Consider the following 23371-nt stretch of genomic DNA (forward strand, 5'->3'; position numbering starts at 1 on the left):
ACTACCAGAAAAGATAAAAATGACCTCTAACCTCACTGCATTGAGAACTAAATGCAAAACTTGTCTTCGGCTTCGCTGTGCCTCAGTTAGTTCGTTAACTAGTGTGCGCGCGCACACATGCACACGTACGCAAAACCCAGCTATAAATTAATCAAGTTATTTCTCTGAGAAGGAAGAAAGAGGGAGAAACTGTTACTATTTCTATCCTTAAATACTCGGGAGGCATTCACATACCAGTACTACAGTGATGATAGCTAGATTAGATAAACTGAAAAGGCTTTATAAATCTTTCCACAGAATGGTTTTATTGCTCTTTCCAACTTTGTTGCCTCGCTTTTCTGATATCCTCATCCTTAAAAATGATTTGTCTGAATGTATCTGTAATGTTTCATAAATATAGTAAAGAGAGAGGGAATATTCTTATCTAATCATTTCAACTTGATATGTAATTTTCTGATAGTACATTATCCTTCAGTGCTTTTAAAAAGTTCTGCAGGCAGGGCTTTTAATATTCTACTGAATTAAAAAGTGATATGGTAACAATCTTCAGGAATTTTGTTTCTTTAAACAAAACTCAAACAGCATCAGGAAAAATTCCGTTAAAGCTACATTTATGAGCTATCTTAATTTACTTTAGAAAGTCTTAATTTTGAGAATCAACATTTGCAGCATATCCATGCTACTTAGACAGCAATTGTTTTCCCCCTGGGACCTGTTAGTCATACAATTTACTAGACTTTCTAACTCTTACTTCGGATTATTTTTGAATTCCCCTGGGAGCCACTTTTGTGGAAGATTCCATTTGGTTTCACAAGGCCTAAAGAGGAAAAAAACTTGGCATTGACCACTAATCTCACACATTAGGAACAATTTGTGAACCACGAACAGAGGCAGCCAGAGTCCATCCCCAGAACAGGCTGCTCCTGTTAGTGCCATTGTCTGAAAAGGATTGGTTTGCCATTTCCCAGATGACCTGCCTATGTGTAGAGAGATGTGAAAAGTTAGAGACAAAAATGGTTTATACAGAGTGAGGGGGGAGCTTTCTTGTACAGAAAGGAAGGAAATACCTCTGTGGGATTTTATTTTTTCCCTCTTCATCCAAAAAATACAAAGAGGCCCTCTGTCTTTAATGCGAATGTCGGCTTTAAATCTTTTAGGTTTGGATTAACTCTGCAAAAGAAAAAAAAATCTGACAGGCTTTCAAATATGACGCAGAAAAACTTTTTTTCTCAATTCGTGTTGTTCATTTGTAAAGCTAAAGGCTGGATGGACTGAATAGTAGGCGCCAGTTGTTGCTTCATTCATAGTTAGCATTACAATAGTCAGAATTAACATCCTAAGACCTACATTATCACTTTTGCTGTTTCACTCGGAAACATTTAATAGAGTGGCTAAAGCAAGTATAGTTCTTTGCTGTTTCTAAATTAAACTAAAAATATTATTAAAATTAATAATATAAAGTGATTCAGATCAAATTGTGATTTTTCTCTGCCATTTTTTGTTTAGGAAAATGTTGGTCTATATAACTGTTACTTAAACTTAAACGTAAACTTTCAGAGCTTTTACAAAATGTAGTTTTGATAGGCATTTCCTATTAGTATTGATTTTAAGAATTGAGCATGTCATCAAGCATGTCAAGGGTCATGTTTTGGTTATAATATCAAGTGACTTTTATGTGAATAAATTTTTCTCCATTTTGTTACAGATATCTAAAAAGATCTTTTTGGCTGAAGTTGCGAATTGTAGTTATTTTAATCCAAGCATTATTATTCATAATTTATAAATTTGTTAATAGGAATTATTCTGGCTAAAAACTAAAGTGCTCAGGGCATCCTCAGTCACCTGTAATAGCTATTATACTTATAAAACATGGATGTAGATAAAAAAGGTACATTTGCAGTTTGCAGCTTGGCTAAAATTTTAAGTTTTCCAAGGAATACATGTATCTATCTACATGCACTCTGAAAATAAATAGGGCTGTATTCACTACCTACATTATAATAAGACTTTGTGAAAACGACTTTCTCTTTCTAGACCGTAAGTAATGTACCACATACAGATCGGAAACAAATTTTAATGTATGTGTGCTAAAAAAAAAGAGTAGTATTTAAGCTACTCATTCAAAGTGTCTGCATTTTTCCTTTAATTGGGGTATTGCTAATATTAGTAAAATTTTGCAGTTTGTTTATTTCAATTAGGTGCTGCAAATTTAACCTTTAGAAGCAATTAGACTTCAAGAAATGAAATCAAAGAATTCAAATGCTGTTGTGTAGCAATGTTACTCTTAATCTCTGTGAAATCTAATTGCATTACAAAAGCATTTTTAATATTCTAATTACAAACAACTGACAATTTATTAATCAGAGATCATTTTCTTTGCAATCATAATATCTCCAATGTAGATGCTTGGCATGTGTTACAAAGGCAAATTAAGATTATTTTAATGCCCTTTATACTAATTTTGCAGAAGAGTAGTGCTTATTTTGTCTTTGGTTGTAACAGGTGTGCAAAAACAAGTTAATTAACATGGACAGGAGAAATTCTGGTTTCCATTCTAACAGTAAAAAGTAAAGACTAAACTATACACCTAACTAAAAGCCAAAAAGTGTGTTGGTAGTAAAGTATTTAAATTTTGCAGCAATGTGCTTTATTTTAAAAACAGCTTTTGTTTAGATGTTTTGTTAAAGGATTACAGGAAAACAGGTGAAGTATATATATTTTCTCATTATTTTTGCAGTTCTGAATTATAAACAGAACATTTAAACAGTAGTCAGTTTAGTCGTAGTAGTAATGGGTGCTCCTGGGAGATGTATGACAAGATAATTGTGAGGACGAATATCTTTTTCGGTATCCATTATCTCATATTAGGGTTGACAGCAAATAGGAGTGCCATTAGAACATGTTCTCAAAGATTTAGCATTATTTTAAATTGCTATATCTTATTTTAATAATATTCTTTATTAGTATTAGAAATGGGATGGTGTTAAGATGGGTGTTGGGGGGGGGGTTGTTTATTTTATTTTTTTATTTTTAAAGAACTGAACAGTTTGAAATTTCCATGAAGCTTTTAACATGAGTAGCATTTACTTACATATTAAGTATTTGAGGGACTTTCACCCAGGATGAGTAAGGACAACTCCTGTGAGTAAGGTTTGCAGAATGGGGCCCAGTAATTTCTATATTGCATTAGAGAGCCCAGCAAAGTTTGGATGAATTTGATTTTGATACTTTGAGCCAAGAAAATGTTGAGATGTCTAAAGGTTTTGGTATTTTTTTTATAACGGTATCATTTTTGTGATTTATCTATCCAGGCAGTTATGTTGTTCAGCTCTGGAGTCTTTTGGATGGGTCTGTTATGTATTCCTGTGACAGCTTTGCTTTTTGACGTAATATACAAAGTGTAAGTATAGAACAGTTAAAACTTAGAGGGAAAATTATTGTCAAGTTTTAATTTTTCTAAGTATTGGCCAGTTTAAGAAAATATAAAGAGCCTCATTGATTCTTTCAAATTATGACTCACTTTGTTTGTAGTTTACAAATCTTGCCACAATGTACCACTACTTTATTTCTTTTTAAATATTTTTGTTAATCAGAACTTGTAATTGATAACTTCTGTTGTTTGTGCTTAGCATAACAGCTGACAAAGTGTATTATTTAGTGTATTCTTTAAAATTTCTCCTTTCAAAATTTAAGTTGAAATCACTTGGCAAAAATGAATTTGTAAATTTCTATTATAGAGTCTTGAAAAAGACATATATTATGGTTTCAACAAGAGTAAATCTGATAAGCATTTCATATTGCAGAATCAAGAGATCTACTTTTAAGACACTGGTAGATGAAGTTCAGGAGTTGGAAGCAAAATCTCAAGATCCAGGGGCAGTTGTGCATGGCAAGAGGTACTGTAAAATACCTGTAGATTGATCTTTTAAAAATAATTTCTTGCTGTTGAATATTCATAGTCACATTATACAAACTATCAAGAAATTAAGGCTCTGATCTTGCAGTAAGATGCAAGCAGACAGACACTTGCATCCACATGAATGGGGTTCTCTGCAGGTACAAGAATCCATCTGTGTGCATCTTTTTGAAAGTTCAGGGCCTAAGGAATTATTTACAAAACGTTTTCAACTGAGTTTGTTCATTTGTGGCTGAACTAAGTTCTGCCAAATTTGGCTAGTCATTGTGGATAAAACAAAATACTAACAGAACCTGGTTTTAAAATCCTGTTTTGCTGCTTTGGCAGTGTTCACAATTGAGACAAAACAAGTTAGAACTTGGTTCATTCACAGCTACATTTATAAACTTTGCCTAAGGACAACTGTTAAACTCAGTTAAAAGCCTTTCAGATTAAGGGCCTAAAGGAAAATAGCAAAATCTCTGCACAGTGTGCTGACATAAGGAAAACAAATTGATGTAACACCAATCTAAAGAACCTCTGCCTTACTTCATATATTAAATCAAGTAAAGGAAAATGCACTAGACAAACATAAAACAGGTAAGAAATAAATCAAACTTAAATCTCCACAAAGTGCACTCCCCCGACTACTTGTACTCTTCCCAGTGCCAGGCATGTATGGTTGAAAAGGAAGAAGGAATATTATTTCAGGAGACTTGAAGAAATAAAAGCTTATTCAAAAGTTACAGAAGAATGGCAAAGAATTATACTGAAGAAGAGACAGAAAAGAACAGACCAGACCATTTTGCTGCAGTAGCAGATAGAATGATGAAAGGAATACCTTTGCAAAGACTCTGGGAGAGAGTAAATCAGTGTGCTTCTTTTGCTGCTGAATCTTGCAGCACTGTTCCCATCTCTACTGTGTTCCCAGACTGCTGATTTCAGTTCAGTTGTCTGGGAAACAGACACCTCTCCATCACACTGAATCTCCTTCCAGGTCCCCAGTGCTTGTTATAGCTCAGGTGAACCTCACTGTGCTTCCAGAGACTAGCAATCATTTTGCCCTATGTGAGCATGTAGTTTATATCAACTAGTGTTTTTCTGGGAAGAGTTTCATTCCTTCTCTCCAGTCAACCATATCGTCCTCAAAGTACATCTCTTGTGTCCAAAGGTATTTTCTTCTTCAGCTTCTGTTATTAGGGTAATGTTTTTACAAACAGATACATTTTCTTTTATCACTGAAGATGATCATAAATCCATAAGAGTGCTCTGGAACCATCTCACAATCTAGTTCATCTGTGAGCTTGCATTAATCTTAAGAAGGCCTCCGGAGAATACGTCAGAAAATTGTTTCACTAGCTGCAAAGACATCCTCCATTGGCCCCATTCATCCTCCAGACAAGTTGTTCGGTTCTTTGGTCTAGGGATTTTTTGTTTTAATTTGGTGCCTTAATCCTGGCTGATCTTTGTATTAATATTAGGGCTGTCAATCGATTAAAAAAATTAATCATGATTAGTTATGCTATTAATAATAGAATACCATTTATTTAAATATTTTTGGATATTTTCTACATTTTCAAATATATTGATTTCAGTTACAACACAGAATACAAAATGTACAATGCTCACTTTATATTTATATTACAAATATTTGCACTGTAAAAAACAAGAGAAATAGTATTTTTAATTCACCTAATACAAGTACTGTAGTGCAATCTCTTTATCATGAAAGTTGAACTTACAAATGTAGAATTATGTACAAAAAAATAACTGCATTCAAAAATAAAACAATGTAAAACTTTAGAGCCTACAAGTCCACTCAGTTCTACTTCATCCAATCACTCAGACAAACAAGTTCGTTTACAATTTGCAAGAGATAATGCTGCTGTTTACAATGTCACAAAGTGGTGTGGACGGACGCATGTTCATTTTCCTCATCTGAATCAGATACCACCAGCAGAAGGTTGATTTGCTTTTTTGGTGGTTTGGGTTCTGTAGTTTTGCATCAGAATGTTGCATTTTTAAGACTTCTGAAAACATGCTCCACACCTCAGATTTTGGAAGGCACTTCAGAGTCTTAAATCTTGGGTCGAGTGCTGTAGCTATCTTTAGAAATTTCACATTGGTATCTTCTTTGCATTTTGTCAGATTTGCAGTGAAAGTGTTTTTAAAACAAACAACATGTGCTAGGTCATCATCCAAGACTGCTGTAACATGAAATATATGGCAGAATGCAGGTAAAACAGAGCAGGAGACATACAGTTCTCCCCCAAAGAGTTCAGTCACAAATTTAATTACCTCATTATTTTTTTTTAACAAGTGTCATTGGCATGGAAGCATGTCCTCTGGAATGATGGCCGAAACATGAAGAGGCATATGAATCTTTAGCGCATCTGGCACATAAATATCTTGTGACGCCAACTACAACAGTGCCATGCAAATGCCAGTTCTCACTTTCAGGTGACATTGTAATTAAGACGTGCGCAGCATTATCTCCCACAGATGTAAATAAACTTGTCTCTCTCAGAGATTGGCTGAACAAGAAGTTGGACTGAGTGGACTTGTAGGCTCTAAAGTTTTACATTCAAATCATAGAACCATAGGACTGGAAAGGACCTCGAGAGGTCATCTAGTCCAGTCCCCTGCACTCGTGGCCAGACTGAGTATTATCTAGACCATTCCTGACAGGTGTTTGTCTAATCTGCCCTTAGAAATCTCCAATGATGGAGATTCCACAGCCTCCCTAGACAGTTTATTCTAGTGCTTAACCATGTTGACAGGATTTTTTTCTAATGTCCAATCTAAACCTCCCTTGCTGCAATTTAAGTACATTGCTTCTTGTCCTGTCCTCAGAGGTTAAGAAGAACAATTCATCTCCTTCGTCGTAGTAACAACTCTTTATGTACTTGGTTTTTATGTTTTGTTTTTGAGTGCAGTTATGTAACAAAAAAACCTATATTTTTAAGTTTCACTTTCATGATAAAGAGTTTGCACTACAGTACTTGTATGAGGTGAATTGAAAAATACTGTTTATTTTGTTTATCATTATTACAGTGCAAATATTTGTAATAAAAAATATAAAGTGAGCATTGTACATTTTGTATTCTATGTTGTAATTGAAATCAATATATTTGAAAATATAGAAAAACATCCAAAAATATTTAATAAATTTCAATTGGTATTCTACTGTTTAATAGTGAAATTAATTACGATTAATTTTTTTACTCATGGTTACTTTTTTGAGTTAATTGTATGAGTTAACTGTGATTAATCGACAGCCCTAATTAATATCTACTCACATTACATGGCAAAAATGTCATTCTCTGTAGAAGAAACTCTTTAGTTGAGAAAATGAAAGTCAGGAGTCTCTGATCTGGTGGACCAACCTGCTTATCTCTTCAAGGAGTTTCATTAACAATTTACACTGGAAAACTGTAATAACCAACAGTAAATCTCCTATGTTGTAGCAGCCTATATGCACCAGACATATGTGCAGAGCAAGTGGTTAAATAGTGAGCACACTTTTTAATATCAGCAGACTGGAAATGAAAATCATCATTGTCATAAATATAAAGGAAAGGGTAAACCCCTTTAAAATCCCTCCTGGCCAGAGGAAAAATCCTCTCACCTGTAAAGGGTTAAGAAGCTGAAGGTAACCTCGCTGGCACCTGACCAAAATGACCAATGAGGAGACAAGATACTTTCAAAAGCTGGGAGGAAGGAGAAAAACAAAGGGTCTGTGTCTGTCTGTATGATGCTTTTGCCGGGAACAGAACAGGAATGGAGTCTTAGAACTTTTAGTAAGTAATCTAGCTAGGTATGTGTTAGATTATGGTTTCTTTAAATGGCTGAGAAAAGAGCTGTGCTGAATAGAATGACTATATCTGTCTGTGTGTCTTTTTTGTAACTTAAGGTTTTGCCTAGAGGGATTCTCTATGTTTTGAATCTAATTACCCTGTAAGGTATCTACCATCCTGATTTTACAGAGGTGATTCCTTTACTTCTATTAAAAGTCTTCCTGTAAGAAAACTGAATGCTTTTTCATTGTTCTCAGATCCAAGGGTTTGGGTCTGTGGTCACCTGTGCAAATTGGTGAGGATTTTTACCAAACCTTCCCCAGGAAGTGGAGTGCAAGGGTTGGGAGGATTTTGGGGGAAAAGACGTGTCCAAACTACGTTTCCGGTAAACCCAGATAAAGTTTGGTGGTGGCAGTGGAAATCCAAGGGCAAAGGGTAAAATTAATTTGTACCTTGGGGAAGTTTTAACCTAAGCTGGTAAAACTAAGCTTAGGAGGTTTTCATGCAGGTCCCCACATCTGCCTGAAAACCTCCTAAGCTTAGTTTTACCAGCTTAGGTTAAAACTTCCCCAAGGTACAAATTAATTTTACCCTTTGCCCTTGGATTTCCACTGCCACCACCAAACTTTATCTGGGTTTACCGGAAACGTAGTTTGGACACGTCTTTCCCCCAAAAATCCTCCCAACCCTTGCACTCCACTTCCTGGGGAAGGTTTGGTAAAAATCCTCACCAATTTGCATAGGTGACCACAGACCCAAACCCTTGGATCTGAGAACAATGAAAAAGCATTCAGTTTTCTTACAGGAAGACTTTTAATAGAAGTAAAGGAATCACCTCTGTAAAATCAGGATGGTAGATATCTTACAGGGTAATTAGATTCAAAACATAGAGAATCCCTCTAGGCAAAACCTTAAGTTACAAAAAAGACACACAGACAGGAATAGTCATTCTATTCAGCACAGCTCTTTTCTCAGCCATTTAAAGAAACCATAATCTAACACATACCTAGCTAGATTACTTACTAAAAGTTCTAAAACTCCATTCCTGTTCTGTTCCCGGCAAAAGCATCATACAGACAGACACAGACCCTTTGTTTTTCTCCCTCCTCCCAGCTTTTGAAAGTATCTTGTCTCCTCATTGGTCATTTTGGTCAGGTGCCAGCGAGGTTACCTTCAGCTTCTTAACCCTTTACAGGTGAGAGAATTCTTCCTCTGGCCAGGAGGGATTTTTAAAGGGGTTTACCCTTCCCTTTATGTTTATGACAATCATATTTCACTGAATTTGGTTCTAGTCCATTCAGAAAATACTGTAGTGATTGCAATAAGGGTCAAAAAATGTTGCCCTCCTTTGGTAAGCATTACCCATACTAAAATTGGCTAAAAGAATCTCCAAGCTGTCAGAGTAATTGTCATATCCAGGAAATTCAATGTTAATTGCCTCAGCCATTCCAGGGGGAATGTAGCCTCAATCAACAAATATTTCACTAGATTTGAAGGATGTGGAGAACTCCAATAATAGACTTGTTTGCCATGAGCCACAATTGCAAAAGGCTTCTGTCCCACAAGGAGATATCGGGATCCACTAACAATAGAGATTGATACATTTTATGTTCCTTACAACCGTCTCTGTAATTTCCCTTCTTTTCCTTTCATTCCCATAGTAACATGAAAAGTGCAGAGAAGTGAAACCAACTCTGATACCCCAGTCTTGGTTGCAGAGAAGGGAAGATTACTTATGTATGATTCTGCTTCTCTGAAGACAACCTCTTACATGAGTCTCACTCTTGGGTTTCATATGTCCAGGCTTGCCAACTCATTTCTGTGGAGGCTTAAGTTACCCCAAAAGTTCTAATCCTGTGATGACTACTTACTTACAATTCTGCTGCTTTAAAAATAGCATCTCAGAGGATTTTTACTCTTGGAGTGTAACATATGGCATAAGGCTGACCACTTATTTCTGGCACATTTCTTGTATGTTCTTCAGCACTTTGTTCTGGCATTCTCTCATTTTTTCTAGTGGTGCTTTAGCATATCTTTGGTGTCTTAGTGCTCTACTTTAGTGCAATAGAAAAATGTGTTTGTTCACATGAAATTCTACATTAATTTTTACTATGGCTGAATATGAAGCATTGCCTGGTCAGGAGAGAACTGTAAAGATGTGGAGGACATAACTGACAAATTCATTTCCTCTTGTCTGCAAAGTAACATAACAGAAACTAAAAATACCACCTCACAAATACAAATAGTTCAGGATTTGACCCTCCGTTTGAATTTCTATCATTTATTCTGAGTAGATGTTAACTATTTAAATTCCAAAAATGTTAATTATTTCACTGCTATTTGTTGACGTAGAAACCAGCTACCACATTTGTCCAGTCCAGATTGTAATACTTTTCTTGCCCTGACATTGCATGTATTCGAATAAATGTTTCATAGGAATAAGACTGCAAAGTTATAGAAATGGTATTTTTTCCTATTGAACATTCTTTTGAATACTCTGATAAGATCTTTGTCTTTAAAAATGAGGATTAAAATGCCATTTAGAATGGCATTATCTAAAATGTTTTATTTTTTGAGTGATCTTCATTGCATTTTACATTTTAATATTGTATGTTGTAAAAGAAAGGTCTATAAGAATGGAATAAATAATCTCTAGAGCTGTTCCTCATATTTTCAGTCACATCCTCACTCTTTTCTGTTTTGATTTGAACACACCTAAATGGAAATCCTCAAAGAAGTTGTAAAAATTTCTCACCAATTTTTACTGCCAGTGCTTATATGAAACAAAAAAGTTATTTATTTTTAAAAATAATTTTTGAATTGTACATATAATGCAGTTTAAAAGGTGGTCATAGCATGAAAATTAATTCTAAAAATGGCTTTCTAGAAATTTCATATTTTTTCTTCTCAGTGATTTCAGTATCAGATTTCTTAGGTGTGAAGTCAAGAGATGTTTTTAGTTGTGATCAGTGCAAACTTAATATGAGTGTTCTTATTAAATCTTACATCCCTCTCAGTAATAAAGATTCCGCAATCTGAATTTTTCTGCCCAACTGTCAAATAAGATTTTATCTTGTACTTCAGTAAACAATACACTTAACACTAGTACAAATACATTTTCATCAGCAAAGTAAGAAAATAGATTTAGCAAGAAGGTGCCATTATTACACAGTCACTTTTCTAACTGAAAGAGAACTTGAATGTTTCAACATCACTGACCAGAGAAGCCTATGGGAGCCTATAGTATGTGACTGCCTCAATAAAACGGGTAGTTTGCACTGCAGGTGGCTTGATTTTGTTATCAGATCCATTGTAATTGATATGCCAAGAAGCCTCTTGTGCCTAAAAACTGAAATGACTAAAAGTAAGAGGATAAATGTTTTAAAAATAAACCATTATTTCAGACCTTCATTGCCAAAAAACCTTTCCCCACCTCACACCCAACTCTTAAAATGTATACTATTTCAGTATTTAAAAAAAAAATTTTACGTAAGTAAAAAATTTTACTGGCATTGAATTGGGCATATGTGAACAGTAACATGACTAGTTACCTTGACTTGTGCAGGTGTACTGAAATATTGGTATGTCACAAGTGCCTCTTCCAAATATAGTCATATTATCTTTTTATGTAAGCCACTTTTAAATATTTTTAAACTAGAAATGTAATAGGAATATATAAAGCAATAAGCATTTTAGATGGTTGCAAATTTTAATCTGTTCTTGCTCATCGTAATTTACGTTATAAGATGCATTTAATTACTAGTTTATTTAAATCTTTAAACCATACAAGATAGAAGTTATTTAAGAATACACACACTTCATGTATTTGAATGGTGCTAATGTTCAGTCTGTGCCTCCTAGTGAACCTAATTAGCACAAATGCTGAGGTACTGTCACCTAGCACTGCTTATGTATCACACCTCACATTATATTACATTTGGCTCTGATAAATGTAGTTTATTTTCAGGACTCATTTTGAATGCCAAAAAGACAGTTACAAGTAAAGAGCATTATCCTACAATCCCTATTCAGGTGAATAGGAGTGCAGAACTGGGTCCCTCTGTATTTGAAAATACAGTATGGAGTGAAAGTAGAGTACATTTCTTATGTAAGATGTCTGTCTGTCTTCAATTACATTTTCAGTTCAGATATTGAGCCCTATATAGTTGAGTCTTCATTATACACAAACTACCAATAAGAAGTTGTTCCATAACTAGTATTCAAATATGAACTTAAAATGTGCATGTTTAAGGCCCAGTTCTCAAGAGCTTACATATGCAAAAATACCCATCTGATGGCTTATTCCAGGCCACAAGCAGGAGATAATCATGGTAGTTCTGTAGGCACCATTCTAATGACCCGGGTTAGAGAGCTGGATAGAATGTGGCACTGTGGATCTCATTAGAGCAGGGGTTGCCAGAACAAAAGGGAGCCTATCAGGGGAGGTATAGTTTGTCTTTAGTGTGGGCTCTGCATATACCTAGATGTCCCTTACCGCTAGCCCCTCAGAGGCTCTGAACATTGTTGAAAAATTGAGTACATTAAGCACTGCACAAGCATCCCCTCCTAAAATCAAACATATTCAGTGCCCATTTTCACATAAGGTAAGTGCTGTCCCCAACATTTTCAGTACCTACTTCAAGATTCTTCCCAAGATCGTTCTGTGAGCAGAATAACCTCAGCCCAGAGTCTGGCTTTGCCAAGTTTTTTCTCCAGTTCTTCCCTCCAAATCTGTCTGAATTTGTATAGTTAATTTTATTGTGTATTTAGTATCTTATGGGTAACTTTTTACTTTGAGATATTTTTATTTTGAGTTGTTACAAGATCTGGGTTGGTGCCGACATCATGGTTGCCCCTGAAATAACTAAGGCTTTGTCAATGTGAGAAAATTGCACTAATTTTAACTAAATTGGTTTAGAATCCAACTTAATTAAATTGGTGCATCCCCTTTGCTAACTAACGTCTGTATCTCAAGCACTAGGGAGCAGCTTGTTCTCAGGACAACAGATGTTCGCTCATGTAAAAGTTTATGTTGGATTTTATCTTCCTCCAGTTATCAGTCAAGCAGGTCTTCATGACATCTTTTAAGAAGGACATTAAAAATTGGATATAGTTGAGAGAAGAGCCCTGAGAATAATTAAAGGATTGGAACACATTCCTTATAGTGAAAGACACAATGAGCTCAATCTGTTTGTCTTATTAAAAATTATGTTAAGGGTGATTTGTTTACTCTGTAAGAACGAGATCTTCAAAGATGATCATTGGAAGTTAGGAACCTAAATACCTTTGAGGGTCTGGGCCTAAACACCTACATTGGGAACAGAAATTTTCTTAATAAAGGGATCTTCAATCCTGCAGACAAAGGTATAACAAGATCTTATGGCCAGAAGTTGAAGCTAGACAAACTCACACTAGAAATAAGGCACACATTTTTAATAGTGATTAACCATTTAATGGTAATTAACCATTGGAACAACTTGCCGAAGGTTGTGGTGGATGCTCCATCACAGAAAATGTTTTATCTAAAAGATGTGCTCTAGTTAAATCACAACTGTTGGACTTGAATCAGGAATTAATTCAAGGAAATCTTATGGCCTGTGTTATGCAGGAGGTCAGACTAGATGATCATCATGGTCCCTTCTGTCCTTAAAAATGGATGAAAACTCTTCACAGTACATCCTAACTTAGCTTACTAGGGTTCCCAAGATTGCCATGAACACAGTTATAACTGAAACAGTTTCTTCACAGCTCTAAGGCTTCAGCAAGTAGCATGAGTTCAAACTGTTCTATTTTGAATTTTATCTGGGCACCCTGGGTCATGTCGATAAAGCAGCTCACACACAGAAGACAAAACATTCAGCACTGTTGTGTCTGACACTGAGGCTCAGTTCAGGGCATAGTTCCTGTGGTTTGCCTGAAAAGCCTGTGTAATACCATTCCCGGTCCTCATCTACATTCCGTCCCAACTCCTGCAGTAAATCATCTTAAAATTATCAGAAAGTATATTTATCATGTTTCAAGCTCTCTATGCTATGGCCAGTTCACTTATTTTCTAGTCACTAAATTAGGGTCTTATCTATGGGAAACTATAAGAATTTGGGAAGAAAGATACATTGTAAGGAGACAGCCTGTTTGTTTCCTGAAAACATCAAACCTTGTAACATTCAACCAGTGCCTGTGTATCCAATTGGTTAAAACTGCCATTCATACCCCGCCCCACAAACCCTTTTTTTTCTACTTGTGCTCAGGTGAAGAGCTGTCTGGATCATATTCCAGTATATTTTGCAGTAGCAGCACAAATAGTAATGAGGTGTCACTCTTAAGTTGCAGAGTTTGGGGAGGGAGAAGAATGGACAGTATATAACTGGATGACACACAGAAGCCCTGCTTTAAACTCCCAGCAATGTGTATGTTACCAGAAATCTGCATGTACACCTACAATTTAGTTCTAGCTTAATTTTCAACCTGCCTAGGTGTGCACATAAATCTTTGAAAACCCTTTGTGCACAAAAGACCATGCACCTACTACTTGCATTGTAAATGGATGCAAATATCTGCGAAAATGTGTCCCTTGCTATTTACTTAGCATCTCTGAAAACAACTTGATAAAGTGCAGTACTCATTTATAGCAAGGCAATCAGACACCTCCAGTAACAAAAATAGTGTTGATTCCTCTTATTTGAGTATGCTGTGCAGCTTTAAAATGTTAATCACTAGCATTTAATTGTAATTATCATTTATTTCAGATTATGAAACATGTTTGAAATCTATGAAACAATAGTAAACAGGGCATATTGTTTATATTTGTCAAAATGAATTGTTACTTTATATAAATGTACTTGTAGAATTTTTTCTTTAAAAAAAAAACAACAAAAAAAAACACTTTACCAAAACAAGTCATGTATGTTACCATCAGGCCACTACCCTTTTTATATTTTCTAGTCTATATTTTCCACTGCATGCATCCGATGAAGTGATCTGTAGCTCACGAAAGCTTATGCTCTGATAAATTTGTTAGTCTCTAAGGTGCCACAAGTACTCCTTTTCTTTTTACCCTTTTTAAATTTGACATCTAGTCCAGACTCAAACCCCAATCTCTAAAAATAGCAGATCATCTATCCACGGCACCTGTTTCCCAGGGACAGATCTTGAACAATTTCAAAAATTCTTGGCAACTCTGTTTTGGAGATAATTATTAAGGGCTGGATTATGTAAATTGTACATATTCTGTACTAAGGAGCAGTGCCGAGCTACACCCCTTGAAAGCAAGCACCATGAGGAATAATGTGCCAGACAAGCACAACGCCTTCTGAGAGTTTCCCAGAGCTCACCAGAAATGCACACACTGCAACACCCTTCATGGAGGCAGCATACTCCAACACACACATGGCTGGCTGACGCATCCAGGGGCAAGACCTTAACGCCATCTTCTTCCTGCAATTCCCATCCCCTTTGGGGCACTATATCAGGGCAGGTAGGGAGTGATCCTTACACTTCTTAGTATGTAGGAGTGCAGTTCTGCAATTGTACGTTCTGCAATTTTGCCTGGCCTTTATGCTGGTCATGCTGGGTTGGGGAAGTCTCTATCCCCTTCCCTTACACTGCACAGCAAAAGGGCCAGGCAGAATCTGGCACTTAAATATTTTAATAGCATTGTTAGTTTATTTATTTGTATTGTGGTTACACCTAGAGTCCTCAATATGCTAGTCAGTGTATAAACACATAACCACAAACCAGTCTCTCCCCAGAAACTTACAAACATAAACCCAGTATTTGAAATACTTTAGTTTGCCACCATTTTAATCATATGTCTATTAATAATTAGGTCAGGTACAACCTAAATAAAAGACTGATCACTGTTTTTTTCCTACCTTATAATGGGCAGTTTTTTAAGTTTGCCCGCTCTTGTTTAATGTCCCATGGGCAAACTATACATTGTCATTCATAAATTGACATATTTCACAAATTTCCACTTTCTTTCTAGCTTAACTGAAAGAGCTCAACTACTGAAGAATGTCTTTAAGAAGAGTCCTGTGAACTTGTACCGTTCTGAATCTCTGCAGCAAAACTTGCTTCGTAAGTGTTCAGTGTTTAAAAAGAATAACATGCGGTTTCAAAATATAGACACAAAACAATACTTTACTACAATTGTTTGTCATAAAATGCAATATCTTGATTTCTGCTACAATGGACTATTAAAAACTCTTTTTACAAGATATCTACCTAAAACAAACACATACCAAAATATACCTAAGATATTGATATATTTTAAGAAAGGACAAATCTGTTTGGTGTTAAAACACTAAGTTTGAATTACAAACAGCTTTTATAACAAAGTATGATGATGTAAACTTTGGACCATCATCCTGAAATTGTTTTGATTTTCCCAAAGAGGAAGGGCACCATTGAAAATATATATATGAAAATAAATATATATGTATATCTACCTATATATAGTGTATAATGGTTTTTGTATGTGACTACATTTGTAATAGTATATATATTTGTACTAGCACACGTGGGATAAGTCTCATGTCTGAAATATTGGTATAGAGCGGTATGGCTTGGGTCAGGCAAGGTGAAAAGGGAAAAGGTGTTGCATTATACATCAAGAATATATACACATGTTCTGAAGGAGGTGGGAGGCAGACAAGTTGATAGTCTCTGGCTAAAAGTGAAAGGGGTTACATCATAGTAGGTAAAAAGAAAAGGAGTACTTGTGGCACCTTAGAGACTAACAAATTTAGTCTCTAAGGTGCCACAAGTACTCCTTTTCTTTTTGCAAATACAGACTAACACGGCTGCTACTCTGAAACCTATCATAGTAGCTGTGTACTATAGACCACCAAATCAGGAAGAGGAGGTGGATGAAGCATTTCTAGAACAAATAACAGAAATATCCAAAGCACAAGACCTGGTAGTAATGTACGACTTTAACTACCCAGACAATTGTTGGAAAAGTAATATGTCAAAACACAAAATTCTCAGTAAGTTCTTGGAATGTTTGGGGACAACTTTTTGTTCCAGAAAGTGGAGGAACTAGTCTGGGGGACAGCCATTCAGGGAGAAATTGGTAGCAAATCTGAAGGTGGAAGGCAATTTGGGTGAAAGTAATCGTGAAATTATAGGTTTCATGATTTCTAAGAAAAGGAAGGAGTGAGAACTGAAGAATAAGGACAATGGAATTCAAAAAAGCAGACTTTATTAAACTCAGAGAACTGGTAGGTAAGGTTCCATTGGAAGAAAATCTAAGGGAAAAAGATATTCAGGAGAGCAGGCTATTTCTCAAGGCGGCAGTATTAAAGCATCCCGATGCAAATGAAAAATCGGAAGAATAGTAAGAGACTAATATGTCTCCATCTGAGCTCTTTAATGACCTGAAAATCAAAACCAAATCCTACAAAAAGTGGAAACATAGACAAATTTGCTAAGGACAAGTACAAAAGAATAGCAAAGCATGTCAGAACAAAATTAGAAAGGCTAAGGCACAAAATGAGTTAGACCTAGCAAGGGACATAAAAGGCAATAAGAAAAGGTTATTTAAGGAGCAACAGAAAGACAAAGGAAAGCATAGGTCTACTACTTAGTGGAAAAGGAGGAGTAATAACTGATGACATCAAGAACGCTGAGGTATTTGAAGCAAAATAGGTATTAGTCTTCACTGAAAAGGTTAATGCTGACCAGACGCTCAACATAATTAATATTAACAACAAGGGGTAAGAAATGGAAGCCAAAATAGGGAAAGAACAGGTTAAAGAATATTTAGATAAGTTAGATGTATCCAAGTAATCAAGGCCTGATGAAATTCATCCTAGGGTACTTTAGGAAGTAGTGGAAGCAATCTCAAAACCATTAGTAATTATCTTTGAGAACTCGTGGAGGACAGGTGAGGTCCCAGAGGACTAGAGAAGGGAAAATATAGAACAAAGACAACCTGGGGAATTATAGACCAGTCTATACCTAACTTTGCTATACCTGGAAAGATTCTGGAACAAATTATTAAACAGTTTGTAATCTGTTGTCAAGAACCAGATCATGCCAAGCCAACCTAATTTCCTTCTTTGACAGGGTTACTGGCCTGGTGAATGAGGGAAAACAGTAGATGTGATATATCTTGATTTGGTTTCATTGAAATGTGAAGTCTTCCAATTCTATAGAATATCTGAAACAGTAATCAGTGTTTAACTATTTTCTGTTTTGTATCTGCAGATGGCTATGCGTTCTCTCAAGATGAAAATGGAATAGTTTCCCAATCTGAAGTAATAAGAGCTTACGATACCACAAAACAAAGACCTGATGAATGGTGAAGGAATACAGCTTGCGACAGAGAGCCCTTAAAATTACTTAAGTAAGACAAACTACTAGATCTTTGCTGGGATCTGCTAGCAGGATCCAGTCACAAAGATTACAGAAAGATCCATGATGATCTTATTCCATAAAGTTTGGATTAGTGTATTCAATAGACATAAGCACTGTGCAACTCTACTGTAACACATCATCTCTAGACATTTTTAAAAAGTATTTGCTTTGTCTTTGTAAACAAAGGTTGAAAATTACCTTGTGTTTTGCCAGATCGCGTATTTATAACGAGGCTGAATCAGTATTGTTCATATATCATATTACTTGGGACATCATTAATGGTCAGATACCACTATACATAGATTATTAACATTTGTGCAGGTTCATAAGTGGTTATACATTTAAAATACTGTTGGTAACAAGCCTTTGATTTCAACAAGTGCTGACTAACCAACATTTTAATGGTGTTAACTCACCTTGTTAAGCAAGATTTCAAACCAAGGTGTATATAGGTGTTTGTGTCAAACTAGCCTAAAAAATATGTTTGCCAAAGAAGTTCGATAATTGCAATTCTCAAGAATTTCTAGTAGTCATTTGCAGAGAAATTGAAAAGGAAATTAACTTAAAGTGCTGATGTCAGAAATGTATGTTTGATTCTCCATACTTGATAAAAATACAGCATAATGAGCCTAATTCGAGTTGCCTTCATGGCACTTGCTTTCAGATCTGTGAAACTTTGCACCTTTGGTCTGATAAAAGCTTTTTATTTTTTATTGTTTAATATGGCTGCCACCTTTTAGCATGGTGCTCATATTTCCAAGTTTTGTTCAAATTACAAACAAAACGAAAATTGCTCTGTCTCACCTTTCTTCATCATAATATAGCCATTTTTGCAATGCTTGTGCTTTATACGCACATCTGGTCACAATTTGATCAGAAAAGTTTGTCCTAATTCATAAAAACAGATTATGGGCTATTTATGGGCTTTTCACCATCTTTATTCTAAAGTTATCTGGAACATGACTTGTTAAAGCAATGTATGCCCTTTAGCTCTGTGTGGTGTGTACTCTTCCATTTGCACCAGAGTCACCTCCTACTATGCACCCAAATATACTGAAGTAGTTCTTTACAGCTTATTTGTCACATAGCAAACCTCCATACTCTCAGCTTTTAACAGAAATGAAGAGAAAATGCACAAACAAAAACAAAATTTTCCACAATTTGCTCTGCTCAGCAAAGTAAAAGTTACACTTCGCACCAGGAGTACACTGTAATAAGAAATTTTTAAAAATTAATTACATTTGGCATGTCTCTGCCCACTATCAAATGATGGCCTAACTTTTTCAGATGTTATATCTATTTGTGACAATGGCACAATCAGAGTCCAAAAACTTTTTTTTTAAAGTTTGTCTGTTTTAATACTGACCTAAAGTCCACTATAATAATTTAATTTTAATTTTATTTTATATGGAGAAAAATGCTTCTTAGTTTTTAAATATTTGTGACTGCTAGGCTAAGTAAAATAGATACAGCTGACATTTAAAGTAAAACTGTATGTGAGAATGGAACAGAAATTTTCCTATTCTCCTTTCAGGTTATTAAGAACTTCATTTTTATCACTTTTTGTCCTCAGAATCATCCAATCTAGATAGTAAATAACAAGCAGTATATCTCTTCAGCTATTCCATATCCTACCAATCATTTCTTGACCGTTCATATACTTATTAAGAACAAAACTTTGTCCCCTTGCCTTTCAGCACTATGCAGGCTCCACATATCACTTCCCTATACTACATAACTTCCTTACCTCTCATTTTGAGAAAATATACAAATCACATCATACATCAAAGCCCCAGCAAGGAAGACACCATATGAAAGTACATACTTAGGAGGACAAATTGATGGAATGGCCCTCCACATTTCATATGTATGTTATGCATTCTGTTCTTCTCCCTTTCCTTGAGTGATCTTTAAACACAAGAGAACACAGAAGACATAGGGACAAAGAAAACGTATTCCACTAGAAACAGCACTGTTAGTCAGTCATGCAGAGAAGAACTGCCTTCAGAAAAGCCATTTCAGGCATAGATAAATAGATGGATCAATATGGGAGGGCCATATCACTTGACCTAAGGCAAGAAAAAAAAATTGGGGGCATGCCTCTTTCTTAAAATATGGATCCCTATTTTTGACATCCATCGGAGAATGACTGACTTCAACAAATTTCTTAAATGACATTCCTCAGTGACTTAACTAATGTAAAACAATTCAGTCCATGCCTCTCTTTAAAAGTAAATGCATTTTTAACCATCCTTTTCAGTTGTAAAAGGCATAAATATTGATTTGGCAAAAATTATGCAAAGCAAAGAAATGTAGTATAAACCATTGTATTGTGATGAAATTTACAAGCAGCTTCACTTTTATCCTGGGTTTACCTTCCTATAAAATAAAGCATGCTATATTTACAAGAATTCAGAAAATTAAGATGCCCTGCTACCTACAGCTGGTGACAAAAATGACATGCAGTTTACTCCAATTCCATTTTTCTTTATTGCTAAGAAGGTAGAGGGCTATTAGCACATCTTGTTGAGAGCCTGGACTCATATTGGAATTCTGGCTGGTGATGTTGCATTATGTTATATATTGCTCTATTTCCAAAGCAGGTGTAAGCTCATCACCATGTGTGTCATCCTTGTGTGATTACACATTTTAATTTTAAGTAGTGCCTGACAAAATGTATTTTGAGTTTGAGTTTGTATATGTACTTTTATTCCCCAATTGTCAGTCTGTTTTGGATATATTTTCACACATACTAGATGTTGCTTATTGTCTGATGATAATCAATTGTGAGATAATAGTCCTGCTTAGAAAGTTAGTAAAAAAAAAATGCTTTTTGTACTGCTTATACAGTTCCACTTCAAAATATAAGATCACCTCAGCAAAGTGTCCCTGTGTAAACCAGATTTAAAAAAAAAAATCAGTTCAAGTATACAATACACAGTTTATTTGCACACTGTTAAAGTGCATAGAAAGATAGTATATAATTTATTTAGTATACCATGTGTTTGTTTATTTGAGCCATTGGTTATGCAGGTATTTATTTTAATGAAGAAAATAGTTTAGTCAAATTACAATAGCTAATCATAATGCATTTATTCTGATCACTTAAACCTTTAATTTTGTGTGAATAAAGTCCAATATGGAATTCACATGGTAATTTGCAGTCTGCCTTATGTGCACTGCATAACAATTACAAACTATCATTAAAAAATGTTCCTTCAATTAAGCCAAAACAGTGCCAGTCAGAAATCAATTGATCCTGTGTGTGTATTGTTATTTTAATTACTTAAAAGAATGCAACAGTTATTCAAAAGGCTAATTAATTGTTACAAAATTTTATTCAGCCTAATCATCATTTGTATTTGGACTTTCTTTTGCTATTTCCTGATTTTAGGCATATATGTGGAAAGCAGCCTCAATAGATTTATAATAATTCATCTTTCTATTTGTGTAAAGATGATAGAGAAAATATTTTGAGACAGTAACAGATAGCTAAAGATTCCTATAAACCCCACAAAATACACTGTATCACAAAAATATCTTTTACAAAATGTCACAAGGAGCTTCCTTTGTTGCCTTAACCTTGAATTGGAATGTACATTAAATTGAAGGAAGGGAAAATAGTGTTTTCCCTTTTTTTTTATCTTGATTTATACTATGTAAAAGCAGCTGTAGTTTTGATGAGTTAATCATCATGTCTGCATGAATTAATATTTCAAAGTTTTCTGAGCTAATACATGGTTGTTGCAGTTGTCATTTTTCTGCCTTCATTTATAGACTCACAACATAATGTATCCAGAAGTTAATGATCTGGAAGCTAATTAATTGGTCAATTCAACTTCGTCAGTACTGGGTATATTCTTTCCTAGCAAAACTCAACAAATGTTGTCTGATACATCTTCATTAAACGAGGAATATTTTAGCATTCCAAAAACTTGTGCCTGATCCTGCAAACCCTTTCTCCCATTGGATTCAGTAGTTCTACGAATAAAGACTACTTGTGTGAGTAAGAATTTGCAAGATTGGGCCCTTTGTTTTTTACGTATTTTGAATTAAACATAAGCGTTTCCATACATACAACAATTCGTAATGGCAAAGCTGTGATCGGAACATGTAAAGCTAAAATCATGTTTTAGTGTTTCTTTATTCTAGACTAGAAGCCATAAATGCATTAATATTGTTTTTCTTGTTTGACTTGATTTTCATTAAGTATTTCAGTGTGTCAAACTGCTGTGAAAGGCAGCTACTATGTCAAAGCAAAGTTTGTGTTCAAGGTAAGGTAGGATTTTCCAGCTCCACTGAACCATTACTGCTGAAACTGTTGTGTAAATTGTGAAGCTGCATGAATGGAGAGTTTTTGACTCAGTGTTTATGGTAGTTTTTCTCAGGTTTAGTTTTAACTGGACATTAAATGCCCTGTGTGTTTTATTAAATTTTAGTAACGCTTTAAGTTCTATGCAGTGTTACATGTCATTGGCATTTTGTGAATGTGCATGTTTTGAACTGCAAATTTTTAATGTTTTGTCTTTTAATTGCTATTAAAAAATTGAATAAACTTTGCCATTAAATAAAAAAAACTTCGAAGGTTTTGGTTTCAAGTGCTACAAGTAAAGTTCAAAGGAAAACTTTTTCATATTTCATTATTTCTATTTTAATCAGTTGAAATGAGGCATACTGGAAATAAAATAACTTCCACACTAGTACCTGAACACTTTTGTATTACTCTAGCAAATGGAGAAAATAGCAAAGTATTCTACAACTTTTAATAAATATGATTGTTTGCAGAGGCCCACTCATGGTCTCATTGAAGTCAATGAGGAGTTTGCTTTAAACATTGAAAAAGGACCATGGAAGATTGCAACTAACCCAGTGAGGCATGGTCTGAGGATACTCATGGTAAAGAACAGGAAGAGCACCCTTTCAAATAGGAAAGCTTTTCAGTGGAGGAGCCAGGGAAGAGACTGATTGAAAGGGAGTCTTGTTTGACTTTTATGAGGGCTTGGTGTTAAAGGTCCATCATCCACTGTCACTGCCAAAAGACGTTTCTCCCTTAATGGTGTGTATCACCTGAACAAGAGTGGGAGTATCCAGGCCAGAATTGAAGTGTGGTAGACAGGTATTACTCCTTATGCACATGGAGTTAATTTCAAAAGTGACAGGGGATGTAAGTTGATCAGAAAAGAGTATTAAAGTGACAGATTATTTAAAAATGCAGATATTTTGCAGTTAGTGTGCAAAATAAGTTTAACACAGACTGATTTGGGATTCTTTCAGGGACATATGTAGCGAGCAGATGAAACTCTCTCACTGAAGTCAATGA

At 35.2% G+C, this 23371-nt stretch overlaps 1 protein-coding gene across 4 annotated transcripts in view; it reads left to right on the top strand.

The window, feature by feature from the left end:
• Positions 1-22628, top strand: part of ATP8A1 (ATPase phospholipid transporting 8A1) — a 249471-nt gene extending 226843 nt beyond the window's left edge. For all 4 annotated transcript variants that reach the window (XM_048848472.2, XM_048848473.2, XM_048848471.2 and 1 more), the window contains 4 exons: positions 3312-3400; positions 3804-3896; positions 15677-15768; positions 17902-22628. In XM_048848472.2, the coding sequence (XP_048704429.1) occupies positions 3312-3400; positions 3804-3896; positions 15677-15768; positions 17902-17999 (372 nt within the window). In that variant the 3' untranslated portion in view covers positions 18000-22628. The remainder of the gene's footprint in view (positions 1-3311; positions 3401-3803; positions 3897-15676; positions 15769-17901) is intronic.
• The last annotated feature ends 743 nt before the right edge of the window (positions 22629-23371 follow it).

This window comes from Caretta caretta, chromosome 4 (genome assembly GCF_965140235.1).
Source record: "Caretta caretta isolate rCarCar2 chromosome 4, rCarCar1.hap1, whole genome shotgun sequence".
Taxonomy (NCBI): Eukaryota; Metazoa; Chordata; order Testudines; family Cheloniidae; genus Caretta; species Caretta caretta.